At 40.9% G+C, this 25,954-nt stretch overlaps 1 protein-coding gene across 7 annotated transcripts in view; it reads left to right on the top strand.

The window, feature by feature from the left end:
* LOC109908536 (collagen alpha-1(XVI) chain) overlaps positions 1-25,954 on the top strand; it is a 140,252-nt gene that overhangs the window by 85,225 nt on the left and 29,073 nt on the right. For all 7 annotated transcript variants that reach the window (XR_004203554.1, XM_031793140.1, XM_031793145.1 and 4 more), the window contains 24 exons: positions 896-958; positions 1,702-1,746; positions 1,949-2,053; positions 2,395-2,433; positions 2,627-2,671; positions 2,783-2,818; positions 2,978-3,100; positions 3,280-3,315; positions 5,358-5,519; positions 5,658-5,702; positions 5,847-5,882; positions 11,463-11,516; positions 12,881-12,931; positions 13,060-13,194; positions 13,631-13,666; positions 14,559-14,666; positions 15,263-15,385; positions 18,404-18,457; positions 18,736-18,777; positions 20,960-20,995; positions 21,129-21,182; positions 21,312-21,380; positions 21,559-21,612; positions 22,043-22,069. Coding sequence is in view for 6 of the 7 variants with exons in the window: in XM_031793140.1 (XP_031649000.1) it covers positions 896-958; positions 1,702-1,746; positions 1,949-2,053; positions 2,395-2,433; positions 2,627-2,671; positions 2,783-2,818; positions 2,978-3,100; positions 3,280-3,315; positions 5,358-5,519; positions 5,658-5,702; positions 5,847-5,882; positions 11,463-11,516; positions 12,881-12,931; positions 13,060-13,194; positions 13,631-13,666; positions 14,559-14,666; positions 15,263-15,385; positions 18,404-18,457; positions 18,736-18,777; positions 20,960-20,995; positions 21,129-21,182; positions 21,312-21,380; positions 21,559-21,612; positions 22,043-22,069 (1,578 nt within the window). In the remaining variant the exon portion in view is untranslated. The remainder of the gene's footprint in view (positions 1-895; positions 959-1,701; positions 1,747-1,948; positions 2,054-2,394; positions 2,434-2,626; positions 2,672-2,782; positions 2,819-2,977; positions 3,101-3,279; positions 3,316-5,357; positions 5,520-5,657; positions 5,703-5,846; positions 5,883-11,462; positions 11,517-12,880; positions 12,932-13,059; positions 13,195-13,630; positions 13,667-14,558; positions 14,667-15,262; positions 15,386-18,403; positions 18,458-18,735; positions 18,778-20,959; positions 20,996-21,128; positions 21,183-21,311; positions 21,381-21,558; positions 21,613-22,042; positions 22,070-25,954) is intronic.

The raw sequence follows: 25,954 nt of genomic DNA, 5'->3' as shown, positions 1-25,954 counted from the left end.
TCTATATGCCTGTCTGTCTGTCTGACATTCTATATGTCTGTCTGTCTGTCTGTCTGTCTGTCTGTCTGTCTGTCTGTCTGTCTGTCTGTCTGTCTGTCTGTCTGTCTGTCTGTCTGTCTGTCTGTCTGACTGACATTCTATATGCCTGTATGTCTGTCTGTCTGTCTGACATTCTATATGCCTGTCTGTCTGTCTGTCTGACATTCTATATGCCTGTATGTCTGTCTGTCTGACATTCTATATGCCTGTATGTCTGTCTGTCTGTCTGACATTCTATATGCCTGTCTGTCTGTCTGTCTGTTTGACATTCTATATGCCTGTCTGTCTGTCTGACATTCTATATGTCTGTCTGTCTGTCTGTCTGTCTGTCTGTCTGTCTGTCTGTCTGTCTGTCTGTCTGTCTGTCTGTCTGTCTGTCTGTCTGTCTGTCTGTCTGTCTGTCTGTCTGTCTGTCTGTCTGTCTGTCTGTCTGTCTGACATTCTATATGCCTGTATGTCTGTCTGTCTGTCTGACATTCTATATGCCTGTCTGTCTGTCTGTCTGTCTGTCTGTCTGTCTGTCTGTCTGTCTGTCTGTCTGTCTGTCTGTCTGTCTGTCTGTCTGTCTGTCTGTCTGTCTGTCTGTCTGTCTGTCTGTCTGTCTGTCTGTCTGTCTGTCTGTCTGTCTGTCTGTCTGTCTGTCTGTCTGTCTGTCTGTCTGTCTGTCTGACATTCTATATGCCTGTATGTCTGTCTGTCTGACATTCTATATGCCTGTATGTCTGTCTGTCTGTCTGACATTCTATATGCCTGTCTGTCTGTCCGTCTGTCTGACATTCTATATGCCTGTCTGTCTGTCCGTATCACAGTGACTGTTTCTTATTTCTTACTTTCTCCATCCCCCTTGTCTTCTCAGGGAGATAAAGGACAGAAGGGAGATATTGGTCTCCAGGGACTATCTGGAACCCCAGGAAAGGATGTGAGTGGCTGCTTATCTCTTTCACATCAGCACTATCATCACCATCACCATCATAACCTTCATCGTTTAGCAAATGGCAGAAAAATCATTTAAATATGTAGCCTCTTTATGCATTCCACAATGGGGTTCCCATTATGTTGATAAGCGGAGTAGTTAGCAAACCGTAAACAGCACTTCCTATTTCACTTGAATTAACAGCATGTATCTGTCTTATAATTGGCAGGAACAGATGCACACACACACACACACACACACACACACACACACACACACACACACACACACACACACACACACACACACACACACACACACACACACACACACCCACATACTCCTATCAGGCTAACAGAGGGTGTTCAGTAGAATTATACTGAATTACTATTTCAAGCCTAGACTGGTACTGATATCTATTCTGCTCTGCCCAGCGTGTCTCTGGGTGTAGTCTTCCTAATGCCTGATAGATTAGACTGGAGCAACAAAGCCAGCAGAATCAATTCTGCCTCATTGACTGTGTTCCTCTCACACTACCTGGCTGATTCAGGCTGACTTAAACCCTTTCATCTCACCCATTCATCCCAACGTGGATACGCTGGGAAAGTTTCAAGTGTGACCATAAAGAGGAATTTCAGTGTGTGTTTGTGTTTGCATGTGTGTGTGCTCTCAGGCTTCAATATTCCTTAGGCAGAGGTTTTCATACTGTTTAATAAGAGCTAAGTGATGGTCTGTGTCTCTCTCTGCAGGGTCGGGCTGGATCCATCTGTGTGGTGGGACCCAAGGGACAGAAGGTACTCTTTCAACAGAATAGCTTCTCTTTTTAAATGTAGTATTTAACCATGTGTACTTCCATTTTATGTACACTGTACCTTTCTATGTGCATGTAATGTAAACACATGCTTTTAGTGGCCCTCGAAATCAAACTACCATTTTCTGTTTAATGCCACATTGGCATCTATTTGAACTTTAACCTCTAGGAACTTTTTTTCCCAGGGTACCTCTGGAAAGTTGGGGCCTGAAGGACTAGCAGGAGAACCGGGAAAACCCGGACTTCCAGGAATGCCAGGAATTGGAGAACCAGGCCTGCCAGGCCTGCCAGTGAGTAGTGTCTCTGCTCTGTAATTCTGTTCTATCTTTCCATCCTCAGGTTTGAGGTCAGTGTCGTGTTATAACAACTCTTCATCCTCCAGTTGTCAGATGCTTAATGCACAGGGCAAGTTGGGGCTGGGATGGCAAGCAAAGAGAGGCTTAATATGGACATCTTGGAGGAGATGCTGTGTGTGTTAACCTTGACTGAAGCCAAGAAGCATCTTCGAGGAGACGCCGTTTGCGTCTGTTCTTGTATGGCTCTGGTAGACAGAGGAAGTGAGAGACAGTTACAGAAGGGGATAGTTGGTCATCACTCTTTTGAATAGAGGTGTGTTTTGTTTTGATGCTAGGGCACTCCTGGAGGACCTCCTGGATCAAAGGGAGACAAGGTAAAAAATATATCTGAATTAAATCCAATTAAAACTGCTTCAAAACGTCCAAGTTCACAGTTTGAACATAGAAGTAACTGTATATAGATTATATTGTTTGATAAGACAACATCCCACAACTAGAATGATGTACATTTCTGGAATGGTACAATGGTTGTTATGGTTATAGTCCTGTTTCTCTCTTCCTGTCCAGGGGCATTCTGGGACACCAGGGAAAGATGGAGAACCAGGAGATCCTGTGAGTACAGGATGCATTCAGACCACTGTTTTGTATCCTAGACAGTGTGTAATTTGGAACCTCATTCTCACTATCATGCTCTACTAAAATGTATTGATGTTGTGTTTTCAGGGTCCTAGGGGTCCTGGTGGTGGTAAAGGAGATAAGGTGTGTTAACCCTCAGTGTCCTGGTTTGTGTGTTAGGGTTAGGGTAAGGAAGTATACTGCATGGGTTGTGAATGTGTTTGTCCATCTCTGTGTGTATCAATGCCAATCCTGTGAGATGTGTGTTGACATTGTGTGTCTCTTTGGTTTTGTCCCTCTCAGGGTGACCCATGTGAGGTGTGTCCCGTCCTGTCTGCAGACCTGGGCAACACTGTGGCCCTCCACGGGAAGACGGGGCCCAAAGGAGAGCCTGGGGTCCCTGGGATAGGAGATCCTGGCCTCCCGGTGAGACATGCAGCACCCTTAAGGCTCATATGGTTATTTCATTTTATATAGTCATCAAGGAATTTGCTTTGTATGAGAAAATAATGTTAATTTACAGCTAGGAATGTTTCAAATCTCATCTTCTCTCCCTCTCCTCTTCTCTCCTCCTGCTATCTCCTCTCCTCTTTTCTATTCATTAGGGTCTTCAAGGAGCAGATGGGAAGGCAGGAGAGAAGGTACAGAGTCCCACCTGTTAATTTATATCTCATGTTTCATTCATGCGCTGTGGGAATGGGTTACATACAGTCACTAACTCACTTGTGTACACACACATACAGATGCATACACACCAGCATACCAATGCACACAACTATAAATATGTATAGGCAAACACAAACTGGTCTGTTAGAGACACCACATTAGACTAACTGATCTGTTAGGGACACCACATTACACTAACTGATCTGTTAGGGACACTACATTAGACTAACTGATTTGTTAGAAATACCACATTAGACTAACTGATATATTATGGATACCACATTACACTAACTGATCTGTTAGAGACACCACCTTAGACTAACTGATCTGTTAGGGACACAACATTATAATAACTGATCTGTAAGGGGCACCACATTAGACTAACTGATCTGTTAGAGACACCACATTAGATTAGATATAGTTGACTAACTGATCTGTTATGGACACCACATTAGATATAGTTGACTAACTGGTCTGTTAGGGTCACCACATTAGATATAGTTGACTAACTGGTCTGTTAGGGACACCACATTAGATATAGTTGACTAACTGGTCTGTTAGGGACACCACATTAGATATAGTTGACTAACTGATCTGTTATGGACACCACATTAGATTAGATATAGTTGACCAACTGATCTGTTATGGACACCACATTAGATTAGATATAGTTGACCAACTGATCTGTTATGGACACCACATTAGATTAGATATAGTTGACCAACTGATCAGTTATGGACACCACATTAGATTAGATATAGTTGACTAACTGATATTTTAGGGACACCACATTGGAAATAGTTGAATATCTATCTGTAAGGGACACCACATTATATATAGTTGACTAACTGATATGTTAGGGACACCACATTAGATATAGTTGACTAATTGATCTGTTAGGGACACCACATTGGATACAGTTGATTAACTGATATGTTAGGGACACCACATTAGATATAGCTGATTTTCAGAAATGAATTAAAGGATGGTATTGAAAATATAGAACAAAATTGACATACTTTAAACGAAATTCAGAGGGTTTAATAATGACCTGTTCGGGTGGAAGTGCTTTACAAGCATTCAATTCAACAAGCCTTTGGCTGAACATAGTATTTATAGAAGAGGCTCTCCCTTCTTCATCAAGTGGGCTGGTTCATGAACACAAACATAAATCACAATTGGCTCCAATGTCTACAATGTTTACATTGACCATCTGTTTCTTTCCTTAAAAAGGGGGAACATTCTGACACTGATGATACCTCAGCTAACATCTGGGTTCATATAAAGTGTTCTTACATCCCAAAATAGTGATTGTTCACTTAGCTTACGAATAAGTGCTGTAGAACATAGTGTACTACAGCCACGATGTGCAAATGTCATATTTGTATAACACATGATAACATACTACAGTGTACAGGTCCTCTTTAGTTCCATAGGATCGCCTGGCATACTTCCAAGAGACTTGCATGTATGGGACATCCAAGACAATTATGTACATGACATTAAGGCATGAACGGATGTAGATCAAACAAGACTATGTATGGCCATATTCTACAGAGCTAACGTTCTACAAGGGTGACATAATAGCTGATCCTACTATTCGGGTATATCCCTTCTTGACTATCTGATCTGTTTGGACACCACATTTGGTACAGTTGACTAACTGATCTGTTAAGGACACCACATTAGATATATCTGAATAACTGATCTGTTAGGGACACCACATTAGATACAGTTGAATAACTGATCTGTTAGGGACACCACATTAGATATATCTGAATAACTGAACTGTTAGGGACACCACATTAGATATAGTTGAATAACTGATCTGTTAAGGACACCACATTATAATAAGCTGACTAACTGATCTGTTCGGAAACACCACATTGGATATAGTTGAATAACGGATCTGTTAGGGACACCACATTAGACTCTATACCTCAAAGGTAACATGCCTATTAGTATGTGTTATCACTAACCTGTCTCCCTGTGATAAATGTGTCTGTATGCTTGGCAGGGAGGGGTGGGGTCTGATGGTGTCAAAGGGGAAAAGGGTGATGCATGTGCTGTGTGCCCCACCCTGAGTGAATTACCTGCTGCCTACCTTGTTGCCATGGAACAAACCCTGAAACACAAAGGAGAGAGAGGAAAACCTGGGCTGGGACAGAAGGGAGAACAGGTTAGTGTGTGTTTTATTGGAATGGAATGTGTGTGTGTGTGTGTGTGTATGTGTGCGCGTGCGTGTTAGTGCGTGCATTCTGTGTTGTTCCAGGTTCTGTTTCTAACCTGGAAGTGATTTGTGTTAACTCTTGCTCAGGGGGAACCTGGAGTCAGTGGCCTGGCAGGGCTGAGAGGAGAGAAGGTTAGTGCTGAGTAGGGAACTCAATAGGGCTCAGGATGTTTGAGGTTACTTCGTACCAAAAATACATTTTATACATAAGATAAAAACCGGAACATTGAGTTTAAAAGCCAGTTCTGTTGACATTACATTTTCTCTTGTTTCCAGGGTAACACTGGTGGCAAAGGAGCTGACGGTAAAATGGTGAGAGTTTATACATATGTTAAGAGAATCTTTTTTCAACATTCTTTATATCCACAGTAGTTTTTTTAGGGGGGAGGGGTAGATCAGCTTTAATAATATTACAGACATGTTGTGGCTTCCATCAATGTAATTCTCTGCATAATTTCCAATAACCCATATTTTGGGGGTAAATATACAGGACCAGTCAAGGGTTTTTGTTTATTTTTTACTATTTTCTACATTGTAGAATAATAGTGAAGACATCAAAACTATGAACTATCACATATGGAATCATGTAGTAACCAAAAAAGTGTTAAACAAACATATATATTAAATATATTTATATTTGAGATTCTTCAAAGTAGCCACCCTTTGCCTTGATGACAGCTTTGCACACTCTTGGCATTCTCTCAACCAGCTTCATGAAGTAGTCACCTGGAATGAATTTCAATTAACAGGTGTGCCTTCTTAAAAGTACATTTGTGGAATTTCTTTCCTTGTGGATTCTCCATTCCTGAATCTGCGACCAAAAACAAGCTACAAAACACCAGTCTCAACGTCAACAGCCAAGAGGCGACTCCAGGATGCTGGCCTTCTAGACAGAGTTCCTCTGTCCAGTGTCTCTGTTCTTTTGCCCATCTTAATCTTTTATTTTATTGGCCAGTCTGAGATATGGCTTTTTCTTTGCAACTCTGCCTAGAAGGCCAGAATCCATGGAGACCAACGCGTTTCAGAAGAAAGTTCTTTGTTTCTGGCCATTTTGAGCCTGTAGATACTTGACTAGTCTGAAGAAGGCCAGTTTTATTGCTTCTTTAATCAGAACAACAGTTTTCAGCTGTGCTAACATAATTGCTAAATGTTTTTCTAATGATCAATTAGCCTTTTAAAATTATAAACTTGGATTAGCTAACCCAACGTGCCATTGGAACACAGGAGTGATGGTTGCTGATAATGGGCGCCTATCTTAGATGTCATGGCGACAGGGTAGCCTAGTGGTTAGAGTGTTGGCCTAGTAACAGAAATTGTTGCAAGTTCAAATCCCCGAGCCAGTTATTCCACTGTTCCTAGACCATCATTGAAAATAAGAATTTGTTCTTAATGGACTTGCCTTGTTAAATAAAGGTTAAATAAAATATATATATACAGTATATTCCATACATAATCAGGTGTTTCCAGCTACAATAGTCATTTACAACATTAACAATGTCTACACTGTAGTCCAGAGAGGTTAGAAAAAGTATCTAGATCATCTTTGAGGCTGTGGAGGGATTCTAATTGTTGGTTTAAAAGAAAGCATGAATCATCAGCGTACAATGACACCTTTGTTTTTAATCCCTGGATTTGTAGGCCCGTGATATTATTGTTGGATCTGATTTTATGATAAAATACTTTCCTCAGGCTTATTACAGGTGCAAAAATGAGTTCAGTTGGCTGTTGTATGGCTCTTTGGAGACAAAGTGATGAAATGCACTGTAACTACAATGCCTTACGAAAGTATTCACACCCCTTTATTTTTTTGTGTTACAAAGTGGGATTCAAATTTATTTAATTGTCATTTTTTGTCAATGATGTACACAGAATACTCTGTAAGGTCAAATTAGAAAATAAATTCTAACATTTGAAAAAATAAGTTTAAAAAAACATGAATATATCTTCAGTAGAAGAGTATTCGACCCCCTGAGTCAATACATGTTCAATTCAGCTTTGGCAGCGATTACAGCTATGAGTCATTCTTTATGCCCTATTTGCACATTATTATTTTTGCGAATTCTCCAAGCTCTGTCAAGTTGCTCTGTCATAATTCCTAGACAGCCATTTTCAAGTCTTGCCATAGATTTTCAAGACGATTTAAGTTAAAACTGTAACTTGGCCACTCAGGAACATTTAATGTCATCTTGGTAATCAACTCCAGTGTATATTTGGCCTTGTATTTTAGGTTGTTGTCCTGCTGAAAGGTGAATTTGTCTAACAGTGTCTGGGAGAATGAACCAGGTTTTCCTCTAGGATTTTGCCTGTGCTTACAGTAGCTCTGTTCCGTTATTTGTTTTTAAAGACTCCCTAATCCTTGCCAGTAACAAGCATACCCTAAACATGATACAGTCACCACCATGCATATGAGGACTGGTACTCAGTGATGTGTTGGATTTGCCCCAAAAATAATGCTTTGTATTCAGGACATAAAGTTAATTTCTTTGCCACATTTTTTGCAGTTTTACAAAATAATATATATACAATAATATTCTGTACAGGCTTCCTTCTTTTCACTCTGTCAATTAGGTTAGTATCGTTGGGTAACTACAATGTTGTTGATCCATCCTCAGTTTTCTCCTATCACAGCCATTATATGGGGTGGCAGGGTAGCCTAGTGGTTAGAGCAAGTTCAAATCTGTATACTTGCAACAAATCTGTCGTTCTGCCCCTGAACCGGCAGTTAACCCACTGTTCCTAGGCCGTCATTGAAAATAAGAATTTGTTCTTAACTGACTTCCCTAGTAAAATAAAGGTTATTATTGCCTGGGGGTATTGATACACCCTCCTAAGTGTAATTAATATTATGTCTGCTTTTTTTCTACCAATATTTTTGTGAGTCATTGGAAAACCTTGCTATTCTTTGTGGTTGAAAGGTTGCAAGTATACATTAATGTTATACAACTCTCCTTCACTGCTTGACTGAGGATTTTATTTATTTATTTTATTTATTTCACCTTTATTTAACCAGGTAGGCAAGTTGAGAACAAGTTCTCATTTACAATTGCGACCTGGCCAAGATAAAGCAAAGCAGTTCGACATATACAACAACACATGGAGTAAAACAAACATACAGTCAATAATACAGTAGAAAAATAAGTCTATATACAATGTGAGCAAATGAGGTGAGATAAGGGAGGTAAATGGCCATGGTGGCGAAGTAAATACAATATAGCAAGTAAAACACTGGATTGCTAGATTTGCAGTGGAAGAATGTGCAAAGTAGAGATAGAAATAATGGTGTGCAAAGGAGCTAAATAAATAAATAAATACAGTAGGGGGAGAGGTAGTTGTTTGGGCTAAATTATAGATGGGCTATGTACAGGTGCAGTAATCTGTAAGCTGCTCTGACAACTGGTTCTTAAAGCTAGTGAGGGAGATAAGTGTTTCCAGTTTCAGAGATTTTTTTCAGTTCGTTCCAGTCATTGGCAGCAGAGAACTGGAAGGAGAGGCAGTCAAAGTAAGAATTGGTTTTGGGGGTGACTAGAGAGATATACCTGCTGGAGCGTGTGCTACAGGTGGGAGATGCTATGGTGACCAGCGAGGTGAGATAAGGGGGGACTTTACCTAGCAGGGTCTTGTAGATGACATGGAGCCAGTGGGTTTGGCGACGATTATGAAGCGAGGGCCAGCCAACGAGAGCATACAGGTCTTAATGGTGGGTAGTATATGGGGCATTGGTGACAAAACGGATGGCACTGTGATAGACTGCATCCAATTTATTGAGTAGGGTATTGGAGGCTATTTTGTAAATTACGTTGCCGAAGTCGAGGATCGGTGTTTGGCAGCATGAGTGAAGGAGGCTTTGTTGCGAAATAGGAAGCCAATTCTAGATTTAACTTTGGATTGGAGATGTTTGATGTGAGTCTGGAAGGAGAGTTTACAGTCTAACCAGACACCTAGGTATTTGTAGTTGTCCACATATTCTAAGTCAGAACCGTCCAGAGTAGTGATGTTGGACGGGCGGGCAGGTGCCGGCAGCGATCGGTTGAAGAGCATGCATTTAGTTTTACTTGTATTTAAGAGCAGTTGGAGGCCACGGAAAGAGAGTTGTATAACATTGAAGCTCGTCTGGAGGGTTGTTAACACACCAGCAGCAAGAGCGACGTCATGAATGTATACAGAGAAGAGAGTTGGTCTAAGAATTGAACCCTGTGGCACCCCCATAGAGACTGCCAGAGACAACAGGCCCTCCGATTTGACACACTGAACTCTATCAGAGAGTTGGTGAACCAGGCGAGGCAATCATTTGAGAAACCAAGGCTATCGAGTCTGCCGATGAGGATGTGGTGATTGACAGAGTCGAAAGCCTTGGCCAGGTCAATGAATACGGCTGCACAGTATTGTTTCTTATCGATGGCGGTTAAGATATTGTTTAGGACCTTGAGTGTGGCTGAGGTGCACCCATGACCAGCTCTGAAACCAGATTGCATAGCGGAGAAGGTATGGTGGGATTCGAAATGGTCGGTAATCTGTTTGTTGACTTGGCTTTCGAAGACCTTAGAAAGGCAGGGTAGGATAGATATAGGTCTGTAGCAGTTAGGGTCAGTTAGGGTCAGTAGCAGTTAGGACTGGGATGACCGCAGCTGCTTTCCAATCTTTGGGAATCTCAGACGACATGAAAGAGAGGTTGAACAGGCTAGTAATAGGGGTTGTAACAATTTTGTCAGATCATTTTAGAAAGAGAGGGTCCAGATTGTCTAGCCCAGCTGATTTGTAGGGGTCCAGATTTTGCAGCTCTTTCAGAACATCAGCTGACTGGATTTGGGAGAAGGAGAAATGGGGAAGGCTTGGGCGAGTTGCTGTGGGGGGTGCAGTGCTGTTGACCAGGGTAGGGGTGGCCAGGTGGAAAGCATGGCCAGCCGTAGAAAAATGCTTATTGAAATTCTCAATTATAGGGGCTTTATCGGTGGTGACAGTGTTTCCTATCCTCAGTGCAGTGGGCAGCTGGGAGGAGGTGCTCTTATTCTCCATGGACTTTACAGTGTCCCCGAACTTTTTTGAGTTTGTGTTGCAGGAAGCTAGCCTTGGCTTTTCTAACTGCCTGTGTATATTGGTTTCTAGGTTCCCTGAAAAGTTGCATATCACGGGGGCTGTTCGATTCTAATGCAGAACGCCATAGGATGTTTTTGTGTTGGTTAAGGGCAGTCAGGTCTGGATAGAACCAAGGGCTATATCTGTCCCTGGTTCTAAATTTCTTGAAAGGGGCATGCTTATTTAAGATGGTGAGGAAGGCATTTAAAAAACAAACAGGCATCCTCTACTGACGGGATGAGATCAATATCCTTCCAGGATACCCCGGCCAGGTCGATTAGAAAGGCCTGCTCGCTGAGGTGTTTCAGGGAGCATTTGACAGTGATGAGTGGAGGTCGTTTGACCGCTGACCCATTACGGATGCAGGCAATGAGTCAGTGATCGCTGAGATCTTGGTTGAAAACAGCAGAGGTTTATTTAGAGGGCAAGGATGAATGAGGTAGTCATTCAAAAATCATGTTAAACACTATTATTGCACACAGAGTCTATGCAACTTATTATGTGACTTTTTAAGCACAATTTTAATCCTGACCTTATTCAGGCTTGCCATGACCTTTGTCATGGCAAGCCTGAATAAGGTCAGGAGTAAAATTGTTCAGTACTTATTGACTCAAGACTTGTCAGATTTGAACTTTTATGTTTTTAAATAAAAATCTAATTAAACATCATAATTCCACTTTGACACTATGGGTTATTGTGTGTAGGCCAGTGACACAAAATCTCAATTTAATCCATTTAAAATTCAGGTTGTAACACAAGAAAATGTGGAAAAGTTAAGGGTTGTGAATACTTTCTGAAGGCATTATATGTATCTGATAGGGCAAAGCTGGACCCAGAGGACCTAGTGGCAAGGATGGACTGAAGGGGATACAGGTGAGAGGGTGGAGCTAACAAACACTACATCTAATACTGGGTGATGTCATCATGTTATGTTGTGTTTTGATATGATGTGTTATGTTGTGTTTTGGTATGATGTGTTATGTTGTGTTTTGGTATGATGTGTTATGTTATGTTGTGTTTTGGTATGATATGTTATATTATGGTGTGTTTTGGTATGATGTGTTATGTTGTGTTTTGGTATGATGTGTTATATTATGTTGTGTTTTGGTATGATATGTTATGTTGTGTTTTGGTATGATGTGTTATGTTATGTTGTGTTTTGGTATGATATGTTATATTATGTTGTGTTTTGGTATGATGTGTTATGTTGTGTTTTGGTATGATGTGTTATGTTATGTTGTGTTTTGGTATGATGTGTTATGTTGTGTATTGGTATGATGTGTTATGTTGTGTTTTGGTATGATGTGTTATGTTGTGTTTTGGTATGATATGTTATATTATGTTGTGTGTTGGTATGTTATGTTATGTTGTGTATTGGTATGATGTGTTATGTTATGTTGTGTTTTGGTATGATGTGTTATATTATGTTGTGTTTTGGTATGATGTGTTATATTATGTTGTGTTTTGGTATGATATGTTATATTATATTGTGTTTGGGTATGATGTGTTATGTTGTGTTTTGGTATGTTATGTTGTGTTATGATATGTTATATTATGTTGTGTTTTGGTATGATGTGTAATGTTATGTTGTGTTTTGGTATGATATGTTATATTATGTTGTGTTTTGGTATGATGTGTTATGTTGTGTTTTGGTATGATGTGTTATGTTGTGTTGTGTGTTGGTATGATGTGTTATGTTGTGTATTGGTATGATGTGTTATGTTATGTTGTGTTTTAGTATGATGTGTTATGTTATGTTTTGGTATGATGTGTTATATTATGTTGTGTTTTGGTTTGATGTGTTATGTTATGTTGTGTTTTAGTATGATGTGTTATGTTATGTTTTGGTATGATGTGTTATATTATGTTGTGTTTTGGTATGATGTGTTATGTTGTGTTTTGGTATGCTATGTTGTGTTTTGGTATGATGTGTTATGTTATGTTGTGTTTTGGTATGATATGTTATATTATGTTGTGTTTTGGTATGATGTGTTATGTTGTGTTTTGGTATGATGTGTTATGTTGTGTTGTGTGTTGATATGATGTGTTATGTTGTGTATTGGTATGATGTGTTATGTTATGTTGTGTTTTAGTATGATGTGTTATGTTATGTTTTGGTATGATGTGTTATATTATGTTGTGTTTTGGTATGAAATGTTATGTTGTGTTTTGGTATGATGTGTTATGTTATGTTTTGGTTTGATGTGTTGTGTTTTGGTATGTGATTCTTTTGACAGGGAGATCCAGGGATTCCTGGTCTAGGAACTGCAGGCCCTAAAGGAGAGAAGGTGAAGTGTGTGTTAGTTTGTGTGCATACATCTTTACACATGAAAGTATGTCTATACGTTTGTATGTGTGTGTGCGTGTGTTTCTTTTGCCAACAGTCCTAAGCCAGTGTTTCTCCCCTCTACCCCAGGGTGCGTCGTGTGGGGTGTGCCAGTCTTCTCCCTCTGAGGTGGGCAGTGGGACGTCCTCCGTCAAGGTGCTAGCGGGTGAAACTGGCCCTCCAGGGCCCGCCGGGCCTGCAGGAGAGGGCACCGACGGCAAACAGGTGAGACCCCTCTACCTGGAGAGAAGAGGGCTATGAGGACTCTGCCTACTTTGTCGACCTGGTTTGCATTACTTTGACAATGCTTGTTTAACATGACTAAGCCAACAACATACACATGCCACTAAAAACACCAAACTGACCTTAGATCACTGTATGTCTGCAACTTAAATATTGGCAAAGTCGTGACATATGCAAGTAATCCCCCACCTACCACAGGATACGCCAAGGTGAGCTATAAATCTCAATTAAATTGTAAGATACTGTGTCTCACAGCTTAATTACATGGGCCTCGGTGGTTAGCGCTGTGTCAACGGGTTTATATCTGAATGGGTAGAGGCTTGCACAGGTGTTTGTGTGTGCGTGCGTGCCTGCGCATGCATAATGTTATAGGTGCGTATGACTCTAAATCTCTGTCTTTTCCTGTCTCCTTGTACAGGGTGTGCCAGGTCGTGATGGTCTAAGGGGAGAGAAGGTAAGTTCTTCATTACAGGTTTTTCTTTGTAAAAGTCTCTGAATAGAATTGAAAGATGCGAAGGGACAGTAATGTAGTCATTCTCAGCTAGTGCCAGGATATGTGACAAAGCCTCTGGGGAATTCAGTCCACCTTAAATAGCCTTGTTGCCTGCAGAGAAATCCAATCACATTGACTTAAATTATGTCCCTAGGGAACTCAGTACCTTAGTTAACATAATGTCCACAGGAAAATCAGTCCGCCTTAAATAAGACATTGAATAACCCAGGGAAATTAGTCTATTTTGAATATAGCCTGTTGCCCCAGTGAACAAGCAGACTAGACCGCCTTAAATCATCTAATATTTCCAGGTACTTTAGTCCTCCTTAAATTAGCAGATACCCCTAAAACGACTGCAGAGAAATCAGACTACATTAGATTAACTCGTGCCTCTGGGGTCCTCAGACCACCTTAAACCAGGCAATCATTAGGAAAACCTAGAAAAGCCTCCGGGCCCATCCGCAAATGAGTTCATCTTAAATTAACTTTAGGTCCCCGGAGGGCTTGGTCCAATTTAAATAACCATAGTCCCTATAAAATGGGAAGTCCACTGGAAAATTAGCCCACCTTAAAAAAATGTAGGACCTCTGAGGAGTCAGTCGGACCACCTTAAATTACCTTGAATCTGTAGCACGCACTGATTTTAACTGAGCTAAGACTGGCAGTCAAAATACAATTGAAGAATCTGGTATCACAAACCCAGATTAAGCCTATTGATAATTAGTCTTCATTCATAGACATGGCTTGAATGATTTTTGGACTATAGTTATATTGTCTTTATTTATGAATGTTCAAGTACGAGTCACAGACCAGATCCCTATTGTTGATCAAATGTATATGTCTCTGTTGCTAGGGCGACCAGGGTGAGCAGGGAGACCAAGGATTAGCCGGCACCCATGGAACCCAGGGCCTGCCTGGAGAGCCTGGTCGGGATGGACTAACTGGACTGAAGGGAGAGAAGGTATGGAACACCCAACCAACCAATCAATGAGTCAGCCTGACTGTCTGGATGGTTAGTTGGCTGGCTTTCTGGCTGTTTATCCGTCCATCTCCCTTATCTGTCCAAGATATCTATCTTATAACGTATCCTTATGCCTATATAGATTGTGAATATAAGATTGCATAAGCTTATTAAAGATGATGCTATAAAAGGCTGTTAATTAAATAAACTATCTTCAACACCATGTATAGCAGATGAACTAACTAACTATTTAACAATCTAACTATCTAACTATCTATCTAACTAACAATCAAACTATCTATCTAACTAAAGAACTAATTAAATATATATCTATCTACGCTACATGACCGTCAAACATCTCATTCCAAAATTATGGGTATTAATATGGAGTTGGTCCCCCTTTGCTGCTATAACAGCCTCCACTCTTCTGGGAAGGCTTTTCACTAGATGTTGGAACATTGCTGCGGGGACTTATTTCCATTCAGCCACAATAGCATTAGTGAGGTCGGGCACTGGTGTCTAACTATATAATGTAACCAACTCACCCAGACTGTTCTCTCTCTTGTTGACTGTTGTTGTGTTGTATCTATCACCAGGGAGATGCGTGTGAGAGCTGTGCGCCTGTCTCTGGACGGCAGATGGGTGTAGGAGGGGTGCAGGGAGCCAAGGGAGAGAGGGGCAACCCGGGACCCCCAGGAGAGGGGAAAGCAGGGAAACATGTAAGTCTGCAGCATGACTGACCTTTGAGATGTACTGTTTTAGCTCTACACATACAGTACCAGTGAAATGTTTGGACACCTCTTCTCATTCAAGGGTTTTTCTTTTTTTTTTCTACATTGTAGAATAATAGTGAAGACATCAACACTATGAAATAACACATATGGAATCATGTGGTAACCAAAAAAGTGTTAAACAATCAAAATATATTTAAATTTGAGATTCTTTAAACTAACACCCTTTTCCTTGATGACAGCTTTGCACACACTTGGCATTTTCTCAACCAGCTTCACCTGGAATGCTTTTCCAACAGTCTTGAAGGAGTTCCCACATATGCTGAGCACTTGTTGGCTGCTTTTCATTCACTCTGATGCAGCACTCCATCACTCTCCTTCTTGGTCAAATAGCCCTTACACACCCTGGAGGTGTGTTGGGTCATTGTCCTGTTGAAAAACAAATGATAGTCCCACTAAGCGCAAACCAGACAGGATGGCGTATTGCTGCAGAATGCTATGGTAGCCATGCTGGTTAACTGTGCCTTGAATTATAAATAAATCACTGACAGTGTCACCAGCAAAGCACCATCACACCTCCTCCTCCATGCTTCACGGTGGAAACCACACATGCAGAATCATCCGAGATCATCCATTCACCTACTCTGTGTCTCACAAGACGCGGTTGGAAGCAAAAATCTCAAATTTGGATTAATCAGACCAAAGAACAGATGTCCACCAGTCTAATGTCTATTGCTCATGTTTCTGGGCCCAATCAAGTCTCTTCTTATTATTGGTGTCCTTTAGCAGTGGTTTCTTTGCATCAATTCAACCATGATGACCTCATTCATGCAGTCTGAACAGTTGATGTCGAGATGTGTCTGTTACTTATACTCTGTGAAGCATTTATTTTGGCTGCAATCTGAGGTGCAGTTAATTATAATGAACTTGTCCTCTGCAGCATAGGTACAGTAACTCTGGGTCTTCCTTTCCTGTGGCAGTCCTCTTGAGAGCCAGTTTCATCATTGCACTTGACGGTTTTTGCGACTGCACTTGAAGAAACCTTCAAAGTTCTTGAAATCCTCCGGATTGACTGACATTCATGTCCTAAAGTAATAATGCGTCGTTTCTCTTTGCTTACTTGAGCTGTTCTTGCTATAATATGGACTTGGTATTTTACCAAATAGGGATATCTTCTGTATACCACCCCTACCTTGTCACAATACAACTGATTGGCTCAAACGCATTAAGAAGGAAAGAAATTCCACAAATTAACTTCTAACAAGGCATACCTGTTAAAACCTCTCTTGGATATTCAGGACGGTAGCGTCCCACCTCGCCAACAGCCAGTGAAAGTGCAGGGCGCCAAATTCAAAACAAAATAATAATAATATAATTAAAATTCCTCAAGCATACAAGTATTTTACACCATTTTAATGATAAAATTCTCCTTAATCCAGCCACAGTGTCTGATTTTAAAAAGGCTTTACAGTGAAAGCACCACAAACGATTATGTTTGGTCACCACCAAGTCACAGAAAAACACAGCCATTTTTCCAGCCAAAGAGAGTCACAAAAAGCACAAATAGAGATCAAATGTATCACTAACCTTTGATGATCTTCATCAGATGACACTCATAGGACTTCATGTTACTTATAATTATTTATTTATATAAAAAATCACATTTTACATTAGTGCTTTACGTCCATAGTTCTAAAACATGCCGTGACTTTGCAGAGAGCCACATCAATTTACAGAAATACTCATCATAAATGTTGATGAAAATACAAGTGTTATACATGGAATTAGAGATATACTTCTCCTTAATGCAACCGCTGTCTCTGATTTCAAAAAAGCTATACGGAAAAACTAAACCATGCAATAATCTTGAGTACAGTGTTCAGACAACAAAGCAGCCAAAAAGATATCCGCCATATTGTGTAGTCAACATTAGTCAGAAATAGCATTATAAATATTCACTTACCTTTGATGATCTTCATCAGAATGCACTCCCAGGAATCCCAGTTCCACAATAAATGTTTGATTTGTTCGATAAAGTTCATCATTTATGTCCAAATAGCTTCTTTTGTTAGGGCGTTTTGTAAAGAAATCCAAACGCGCGTTCAGGTCCAGCCGAACGTCGGACGAAAAGTTCAAAACGTTCTGTTACAGCCCATAGAAACCTGTCAAACTAAGTATAGAATCAATCTTTAGGATGTTTTTATCATACACCTTCAATAATGTTCCAACCGGAGAATTCCTATGTCTGTAGAAAAGCAATGGAACGAGAGCTAACTCTCTCGCGACCGTGCGTCACGAGCCTGTGGCACTCTGCCAGACACCTGGCTCATTCCCCTCTCATTTGCCCCCACTTCACAGTAGAAGCCTCAAACCAAGTTCTAAAGACTGTTGACATCTAGTGGAAGCCTTAGGAAGTGCAATATGACCCCATTTACACTGTATATTGGAATGGCGAAGTGTTGAAAAACTACAAACCTCAGATTTCCCACTACCTGGTTGGATTTATCTGAGGTTTTCGCCTGCCATATGAGTTCTGTTATACTCACAGACTTCATTCAAACAGTTATAGAAACTTCAGAATGTTTTCTATCCAATTATACTAATAATATGCATATATTGGGACAGAGTCTGGGCACCTTATTCATCCAAGCTACTCAATACTGCCCCCCTGTCACCAAGAAGTTAATTGAAATGCATTCCAAGTGACTACCTCATGAAGCTTGTTGAGAGAATGCCAAGAGTGTGCAAAGCTGTCATCAAGGCAAGAGTGGCTACTTTGAAAAATCTCAAATATAAAATATATTTTGATGTTTAACACTTTTTTGTTACTACATGATTCCATATGTGTTATTTAATAGTTTTCATTTCTTCACTATTATTCTACAATGTAGAAAATAGAATACAAAAATAGAATAACAACTTTAATGAGTGCTGAGTGTGTCCAAACTTGTGACACACTCTGTATTTGTCTTCTCTATATTGTCTTTCTATCTCTCCATCTACCAGGGCAAACCAGGTCTTCCCGGTGTCCAAGGGCCTACAGGACCAAAAGGAAGCCAGGTACAGTATGATCATTTGCCATGCACACGTACAAGGGTTGGTGTGAATTGCACTAGTGCTGACTCAGTGTGTGTGTCTGTGCTGACTCAGTGTGTGTGTCTGTGCTGACTCAGTGTGTGTGTCTGTGCTGACTCAGTATGTGTGGCTGTGCTGACTCAGTATGTGTGGCTGTGCTGACTCAGTGTGTGTGGCTGTGCTGACTGAGTGTGTGTGGCTGTGCTGACTCAGTGTGTGTGGCTGTGCTGACTCAGTGTGTGTGTCTGTGCTGCTCCCTGTAGGGTGACCCAGGAGTTGAAGGGGTGGGCATCCCAGGACCTCAGGTAAGACATTTATTGGAACATCTAGGTCAGGTGTGTCAAACTCATTCCATGGAGGGCCTAGTGGTTAATGGTTTTGGGGTTTTCCTTTCAATTAAGACCTAGACAACCAGGTGAGGGGAGTTCTTTACTAATCAGTGGCCTTATTTTTATTTATTTTTTATTTAACCAGGTAGCTGAGCTGAGAGCTGCTAGCTGAGAACAAGTTCTCATTTACAACTGTGACCTGGCCAAGATAAAGCAAAGCAGTGCGACACAAACAACAACACAGAGTTACACATGGAATAAACAAGCGTACAGTCAATAACACAATAGAAAAAAATTAAGTCTATATACAGTGTGTGCTAATGGCGTGAGGAGGTAGACAATAAATTGGCCATAGTAATTACAATTTATCAAATAACACTGGAGTCATAGATGAGCAGAATGTGATGTGCAAGTAGAAATACTGATGTGTAAAAGAGCAGAAAAGTCAATAAAAACAATATGGGGATGAAGTAGGTAGATTGGGTGGGCTATTTACAGATGGGCTATGTACAGCTGCAGTGATCGGTTAGCTGCTCAGACAGCTGATGTTTAAAGTTAGTGAGGGAAATAAAAGTCTTCAGCTTCAGTGAATTATGCAATTCGTTCCAGTCACTGGCAGCTGAGAACTGGAAGGAAGGGCAGCCAAAGGTGTTGGCTTTGGGGATGACCAGTGAGATATACCTGCTGGAGCTCGTGCTACGGGTGGGTGTTATTATCGTGACCAGTGAGCTGAGATAAGGCGGAGCTTTACCTAGCATAAACATATAGATGACCTGGAGCCAGTGGGTCTGGTGACAAATATGTAGCGAGGGCCAGTCGACTAGAGCATACAGGTTGCAGTGGTGGGTGGTATAAGGAGCTTTGGTGACAAAACGAATGGCACTGTGATAGACTGCATCCAGTTTGCTGAGTAGAGTGTTGGAAGCTATTTTGTAAATGACATCGCCGAAGTCGAGGATCGGTAGGATAGTCAGTTTTACGAGGGTATGTTTGGCGGCGTGAGTGAAGGAGGCTTTGTTGCGAAATAGAAAGCCGATTCTAGATGTAATTTTGGATTGGAGATGTTTAATATGAGTCTGGAAGGAGAGTTTACAGTCTAGCCAGACACCTAGGTATTTGTAGTGTCCACATATTGTAAGTCAGAACCGTACAGAGTAGTGATGCGGGTGCGGGCAGGGAACGGTTGAAAAGCATGCATTTAGTTTCACTAGGTTTTAAGAGCAGTTGGAGGCCACGGAAGGAGAGTTGTATGGCATTGAAGCTCGTTTGGAGGTTAGTTAACACAGTGTCCAAAGAATTCATCAATCAAGTACAAGGAAGAAGCGAAAACCCGCAGACACTCGACCCACCGTGGAATGAGTTTGACTTGTAAACATTGAAGAGATTGCTCACCTAAAAATACATTTTTGGTGCTGTTTTTCTGAAGTTTTCCCATACATTACACTTTTATTACCCACATATCCACTGGGCTGGTTGAATAGATATTGTTTCCACATCATTTGGATCAACATTCCTTCTGGATCAACATTCTAACATTCCTTCTGGATCAACATGTTAACATTCCTTCTGGATCAACATTCTAACATTCATTCTGGGTCGACATGTTAACATTCCTTCTGGATCAACATTCTAACATCCCTTCTGGGTCAACATTCTAACATTCATTCTGGGTCGACATGTTAACATTCCTTCTGGGTCAACATTCTAACATTCCTTCTGGGTCGACATGTTAACATTCCTTCTGGGTCAACATGTTAACATTCCTTCTGGGACACCGTGTTAACATTCCTCCTGGGTCAACATTCTAACACTCCTTCTGGGTCAACATGTTAACATTCCTTCAGGATCAGCATGCTCACAGTCTGCATCAACATTCTAACATTCCTCAAGTGTAAGGTAGTCAGATATACTGTATATACTGTATACACACACATGCAGGTTTGTGTACAAACACACACACATACACACGAAGCAACGAGAGCATGTGTGATGGGAATGAGAGATGGAATGAGGAAGACAATATCCAGACTTGTTCATGAAGGTTTAGCCATTGTTCTACTGTTGATGAATCATCTGTTTGTCTCTAAGCTCAACTCACCACCCATCTCTTTAAACCTTTCTCTCGCTCTCTCGCTCTCTCTCTCTCTCCTATTTTCAGGGAGCAGAAGGACCCAGAGGCCTACCAGGGGTGGTAGTAAGTCCAAAAAATATTAGATGAAATAATGATGAAATACATATTAAATATGATTGCCTCTAGTATGTACTGTATAATGGTCTCTGTAGTCTCCTTCTATCATGTTAATTTGCATCATGCTGCTCCTCTACAGGGTCCTCAGGGAATTAGAGGACTTACTGGACCAGTTGGGCCTGCTGGGGACATGGTACACACAAACACACACACACACACACACACACACACATACATACATTATACGTGCATCAACACATAAACACACACACACACAGCCACAAAGTTCTCATTCTTGTGTGTATGTATTTGCTTTTCACAGGGTCCTAAAGGAGAGGAGGGGCCTCCAGGGCCACAGGGGCCCATGGGTGTAGGTGTTACAGGACCCCAGGTAAGAGATGTGTGTGTGTGTGTGTGTGTGTGTGTGTGTGTGTGTGTGTGTGTGTGTGTGTGTGTGTGTGTGTGTGTGTGTGTGTGTGTGTGTGTGTGTGTGTGCATGCATATGTGTATTAACTAGTCAAAGCCATTGAGTGATTGCTGCCTCCATACTTATCCCATTCCCAACCCAGGGTAAAGACGGCAAAGGTGGATCCAATGGAATCCCAGGAGCTGATGGAAGAGATGTGAGTGGCGTCACATTGAAAACACAACACAGTCACATAGTATTGGAATTGTGTAGTCAGTGTGAATTGTATACCTTTCATAGTACTGTGTAATAGTGTGTGAGCTAAGATCACTGACTCTGATCACTAGACTCAGAGTCAGTGTTTTTAAAGTTTAAAGATGATTATATTTACTCTAATAGCTAATGAAGGCCGCCTCAATCCATAACAGAGCCATAGTGTCTCCTGTCGCCCCTCTCTGCTCCTGACTACTTTCCTTGCAAGCTTTATCGTCTGCAATGACAAGGCCACACTAACTGTGTGTGTGTGTGTGTGTGTGTGTGTGTGTGTGTGTGTGTGTGTGTGTGTGTGTGTGTGTGTGTGTGTGTGTGTGTGTGTGTGTGTGTGTGTGTGTGTGTGTGTGTGTGTGTGTGTGTGTTCTGTCTTGCAGGGAACTGACGGAGCCAAGGGGGACAAGGTAAACCTAGCATTTCTGAAGATTAAGAGGTTTGGAGGCAGGGGGTAACAGATGGTAATCACTGGGGATGCTTCACCAGCACACACACACACACACACACACACACATAGGCAGATTCTTACACGCACACAAGCACACACACACACACACACACCCTCAAGGCACAGACAGAGTAGCAGAAGAGGTGACAAGTGTGTGGGATCCAAATAGACAAGGGAAGTAAAGGAGCTTTAAGAACAGGACTAGGATAATTAATTAGTGCTACCATCGGACCAACTGAACAGGACTAGGATAATTAATTAGTGCTACCATCAGACCAACTGAACAGGACTAAAATAAATTAATTAGTGCTACCATCAGACCAACTGAACAGGACTAGGATTATTAATTAGAGCTACCATCGGACCAACTGAACAGGACTAGGATAATTAATTAGTGCTAACATCGGACCAACTGAACAGGACTAGGATAATTAATTAGTGCTACCATCAGACCAACTGAACAGGACTAGGATTATTAATTAGAGCTACCATCAGACCAACTGAACAGGACTAGGATAATTAATTATTGCTACCATCAGACCAACTGAACAGGACTAGGATAATTAATTAGTGCTACCATCAGACCAACTTAACAGGACTAGGATAATTAATTAGTGCTACCTTCGGACCAACTGAACAGGACTAGGATAATTAATTTGTGCTACCATCGGACCAACTGAACAGGACTAGGATAATTAATTAGTGCTACCATCGGACCAACTGAACAGGACTAGGATTATTAATTAGTGCTACCATCGGACCAACTGAACAGGACTAGGATAATTAATTAGTGCTACCATCGGACCAACTGAACAGGACTAGGATAATTAATTAGTGCTACCATCGGACCAACTGAACAGGACTAGGATAATTAATTAGTGCTACCATCGGACCAACTGAACAGGACTAGGATTATTAATTAGAGCTACCATCAGACCAACTGAACAGGACTAGGATTATTAATTAGTGCTACCATCGGACCAACTGAACAGGACTAGGATAATTAATTAGTGCTACCATCGGACCAACTGAACAGGACTAGGATTATTAATTAGAGCTACCATCAGACCAACTGAACAGGACTAGGATTATTAATTAGTGCTACCATCGGACCAACTGAACAGGACTAGGATAATTAATTAGTGCTACCATCGGACCAACTGAACAGGACTAGGATTATTAATTAGAGCTACCATCAGACCAACTGAACAGGACTAGGATTATTAATTAGTGCTACCATCGGACCAACTGAACAGGACTAGGATAATTAATTAGTGCTACCATCGGACCAACTGAACAGGACTAGGATTATTAATTAGAGCTACCATCAGACCAACTGAACAGGACTAGGATTATTAATTAGTGCTACCATCGGACCAACTGAACAGGACTAGGATAATTAATTAGTGCTACCATCGGACCAACTGAACAGCACTAGGATTATTAATTAGAGCTACCATCAGACCAACTGAACAGGACTAGGATTATTAATTAGTGCTACCATCAGACCAACTGAACAGGACTAGGATAATTAATTAGTGCTACCATCGGACCAACTGAACAGGACTAGGATAATTAATTAGTGCTACCATCGGACCAACTGAACAGGACTAGGATAATTAATTAGTGCTACCATCGGACCAACTGAACAGGATTAGGATAATTAATTAGTGCTACCATCGGACCAACTGAACAGGACTAGGATAATTAATTAGTGCTACCATCGGACCAACTGAACAGGACTAGGATAATTAATTAGTGCTACCATCGGACCAACTGAACAGGACTAGGATAATTAATTAGAGCTACCATCAGACCAACTGAACAGGACTAGGATTATTAATTAGTGCTACCATCAGACCAACTGAACAGGACTAGGATAATTAATTAGTGCTACCATCAGACCAACTGAACAGGACTAGGATTATTAATTAGAGCTACCATCGGACCAACTGAACAGGACTAGGATTATTAATTAGTGCTACCATCGGACCAACTGAACAGGACTAGGATAATTAATTAGTGCTACCATCGGACCAACTGAACAGGACTAGATTTATTAATTAGTGCTACCATCAGACCAACTGAACAGGACTAGGATTATTAATTAGTGCTACCATCGGACCAACTGAACAGGACTAGGATTATTAATTAGTGCTACCATCGGACCAACTGAACAGGACTAGGATTATTAATTAGTGCTACCATCGGACCAACTGAACAGGACTAGGATTATTAATTAGTGCTACCATCGGACCAACTGAACAGGACTAGGATAATTAATTAGTGCTACCATCGGACCAACTGAACAGGACTAGGATTATTAATTAGTGCTACCATCAGACCAACTGAACAGGACTAGGATTATTAATTAGTGCTACCATCGGACCAACTGAACAGGACTAGGATTATTAATTAGTGCTACCATCGGACCAACTGAACAGGACTAGGATTGTTAATTAGTGCTACCATCAGACCAACTGAACAGGACTAGGATAATTAATTAGTGCTACCATCGGACCAACTGAACAGGACTAGGATTATTAATTAGTGCTACCATCAGACCAACTGAACAGGACTAGGATTATTAATTAGTGCTACCATCGGACCAACTGAACAGGACTAGGATTATTAATTAGTGCTACCATCAGACCAACTGAACAGGACTAGGATTATTAATTAGTGCTACCATCGGACCAACTGAACAGGACTAGGATTATTAATTAGTGCTACCATCAGACCAACTGAACAGGACTAGGATTATTCATTAGTGCTACCATCAGACCAACTGAACAGGACTAGGATTATTAATTAGAGCTACCATCAGACCAACTGAACAGGACTAGGATTATTAATTAGTGCTACCATCAGACCAATTGAACAGGACTAGGATTATTAATTAGTGCTACCATCAGACCAACTGAACAGGACTAGGATTATTAATTAGTGCTACCATCGGACCAACTGAACAGGACTAGGATTATTAATTAGAGCTACCATCAGACCAACTGAACAGGACTAGGATTATTAATTAGAGCTACCATCAGACCAACTGAACAGGACTAGGATTATTAATTAGAGCTACCATCAGACCAACTGAACAGGACTAGGATTATTAATTAGTGCTACCATCAGACCAACTGAACAGGACTAGGATTATTAATTAGTGCTACCATCAGACCAACTGAACAGGACTAGGATTATTAATTAGTGCTACCATCAGACCAACTGAACAGGACTAGGATTATTAATTAGTGCTACCATTGGACCAACTGAACAGGACTAGGATTATTAATTAGTGCTACCATCAGACCAACTGAACAGGACTAGGATTATTCATTAGTGCTACCATCAGACCAACTGAACAGGACTAGGATTATTAATTAGAGCTACCATCCGACCAACTGAACAGGACTAGGATTATTAATTAGTGCTACCATCAGACCAACTGAACAGGACTAGGATTATTAATTAGTGCTACCATCAGACCAACTGAACAGGACTAGGATTATTAATTAGTGCTACCATCAGACCAACTGAACAGGACTAGGATTATTAATTAGAGCTACCATCAGACCAACTGAACAGGACTAGGATTATTAATTAGAGCTACCATCAGACCAACTGAACAGGACTAGGATTATTAATTAGAGCTACCATCAGACCAACTGAACAGGACTAGGATTATTAATTAGTGCTACCATCAGACCAACTGAACAGGACTAGGATTATTAATTAGTGCTACCATCAGACCAACTGAACAGGACTAGGATTATTAATTAGTGCTACCATCGGACCAACTGAACAGGACTAGGATTATTAATTAGAGCTACCATCAGACCAA

The sequence above is a fragment of the Oncorhynchus kisutch genome, linkage group LG17, assembly GCF_002021735.2.
Source record: "Oncorhynchus kisutch isolate 150728-3 linkage group LG17, Okis_V2, whole genome shotgun sequence".
NCBI classification, from domain to species: domain Eukaryota; kingdom Metazoa; phylum Chordata; class Actinopteri; order Salmoniformes; family Salmonidae; genus Oncorhynchus; species Oncorhynchus kisutch.
The sequence above is the reverse complement of the archived record's forward strand: the minus strand, read 5'-3'. Positions and strand labels throughout refer to the sequence as shown.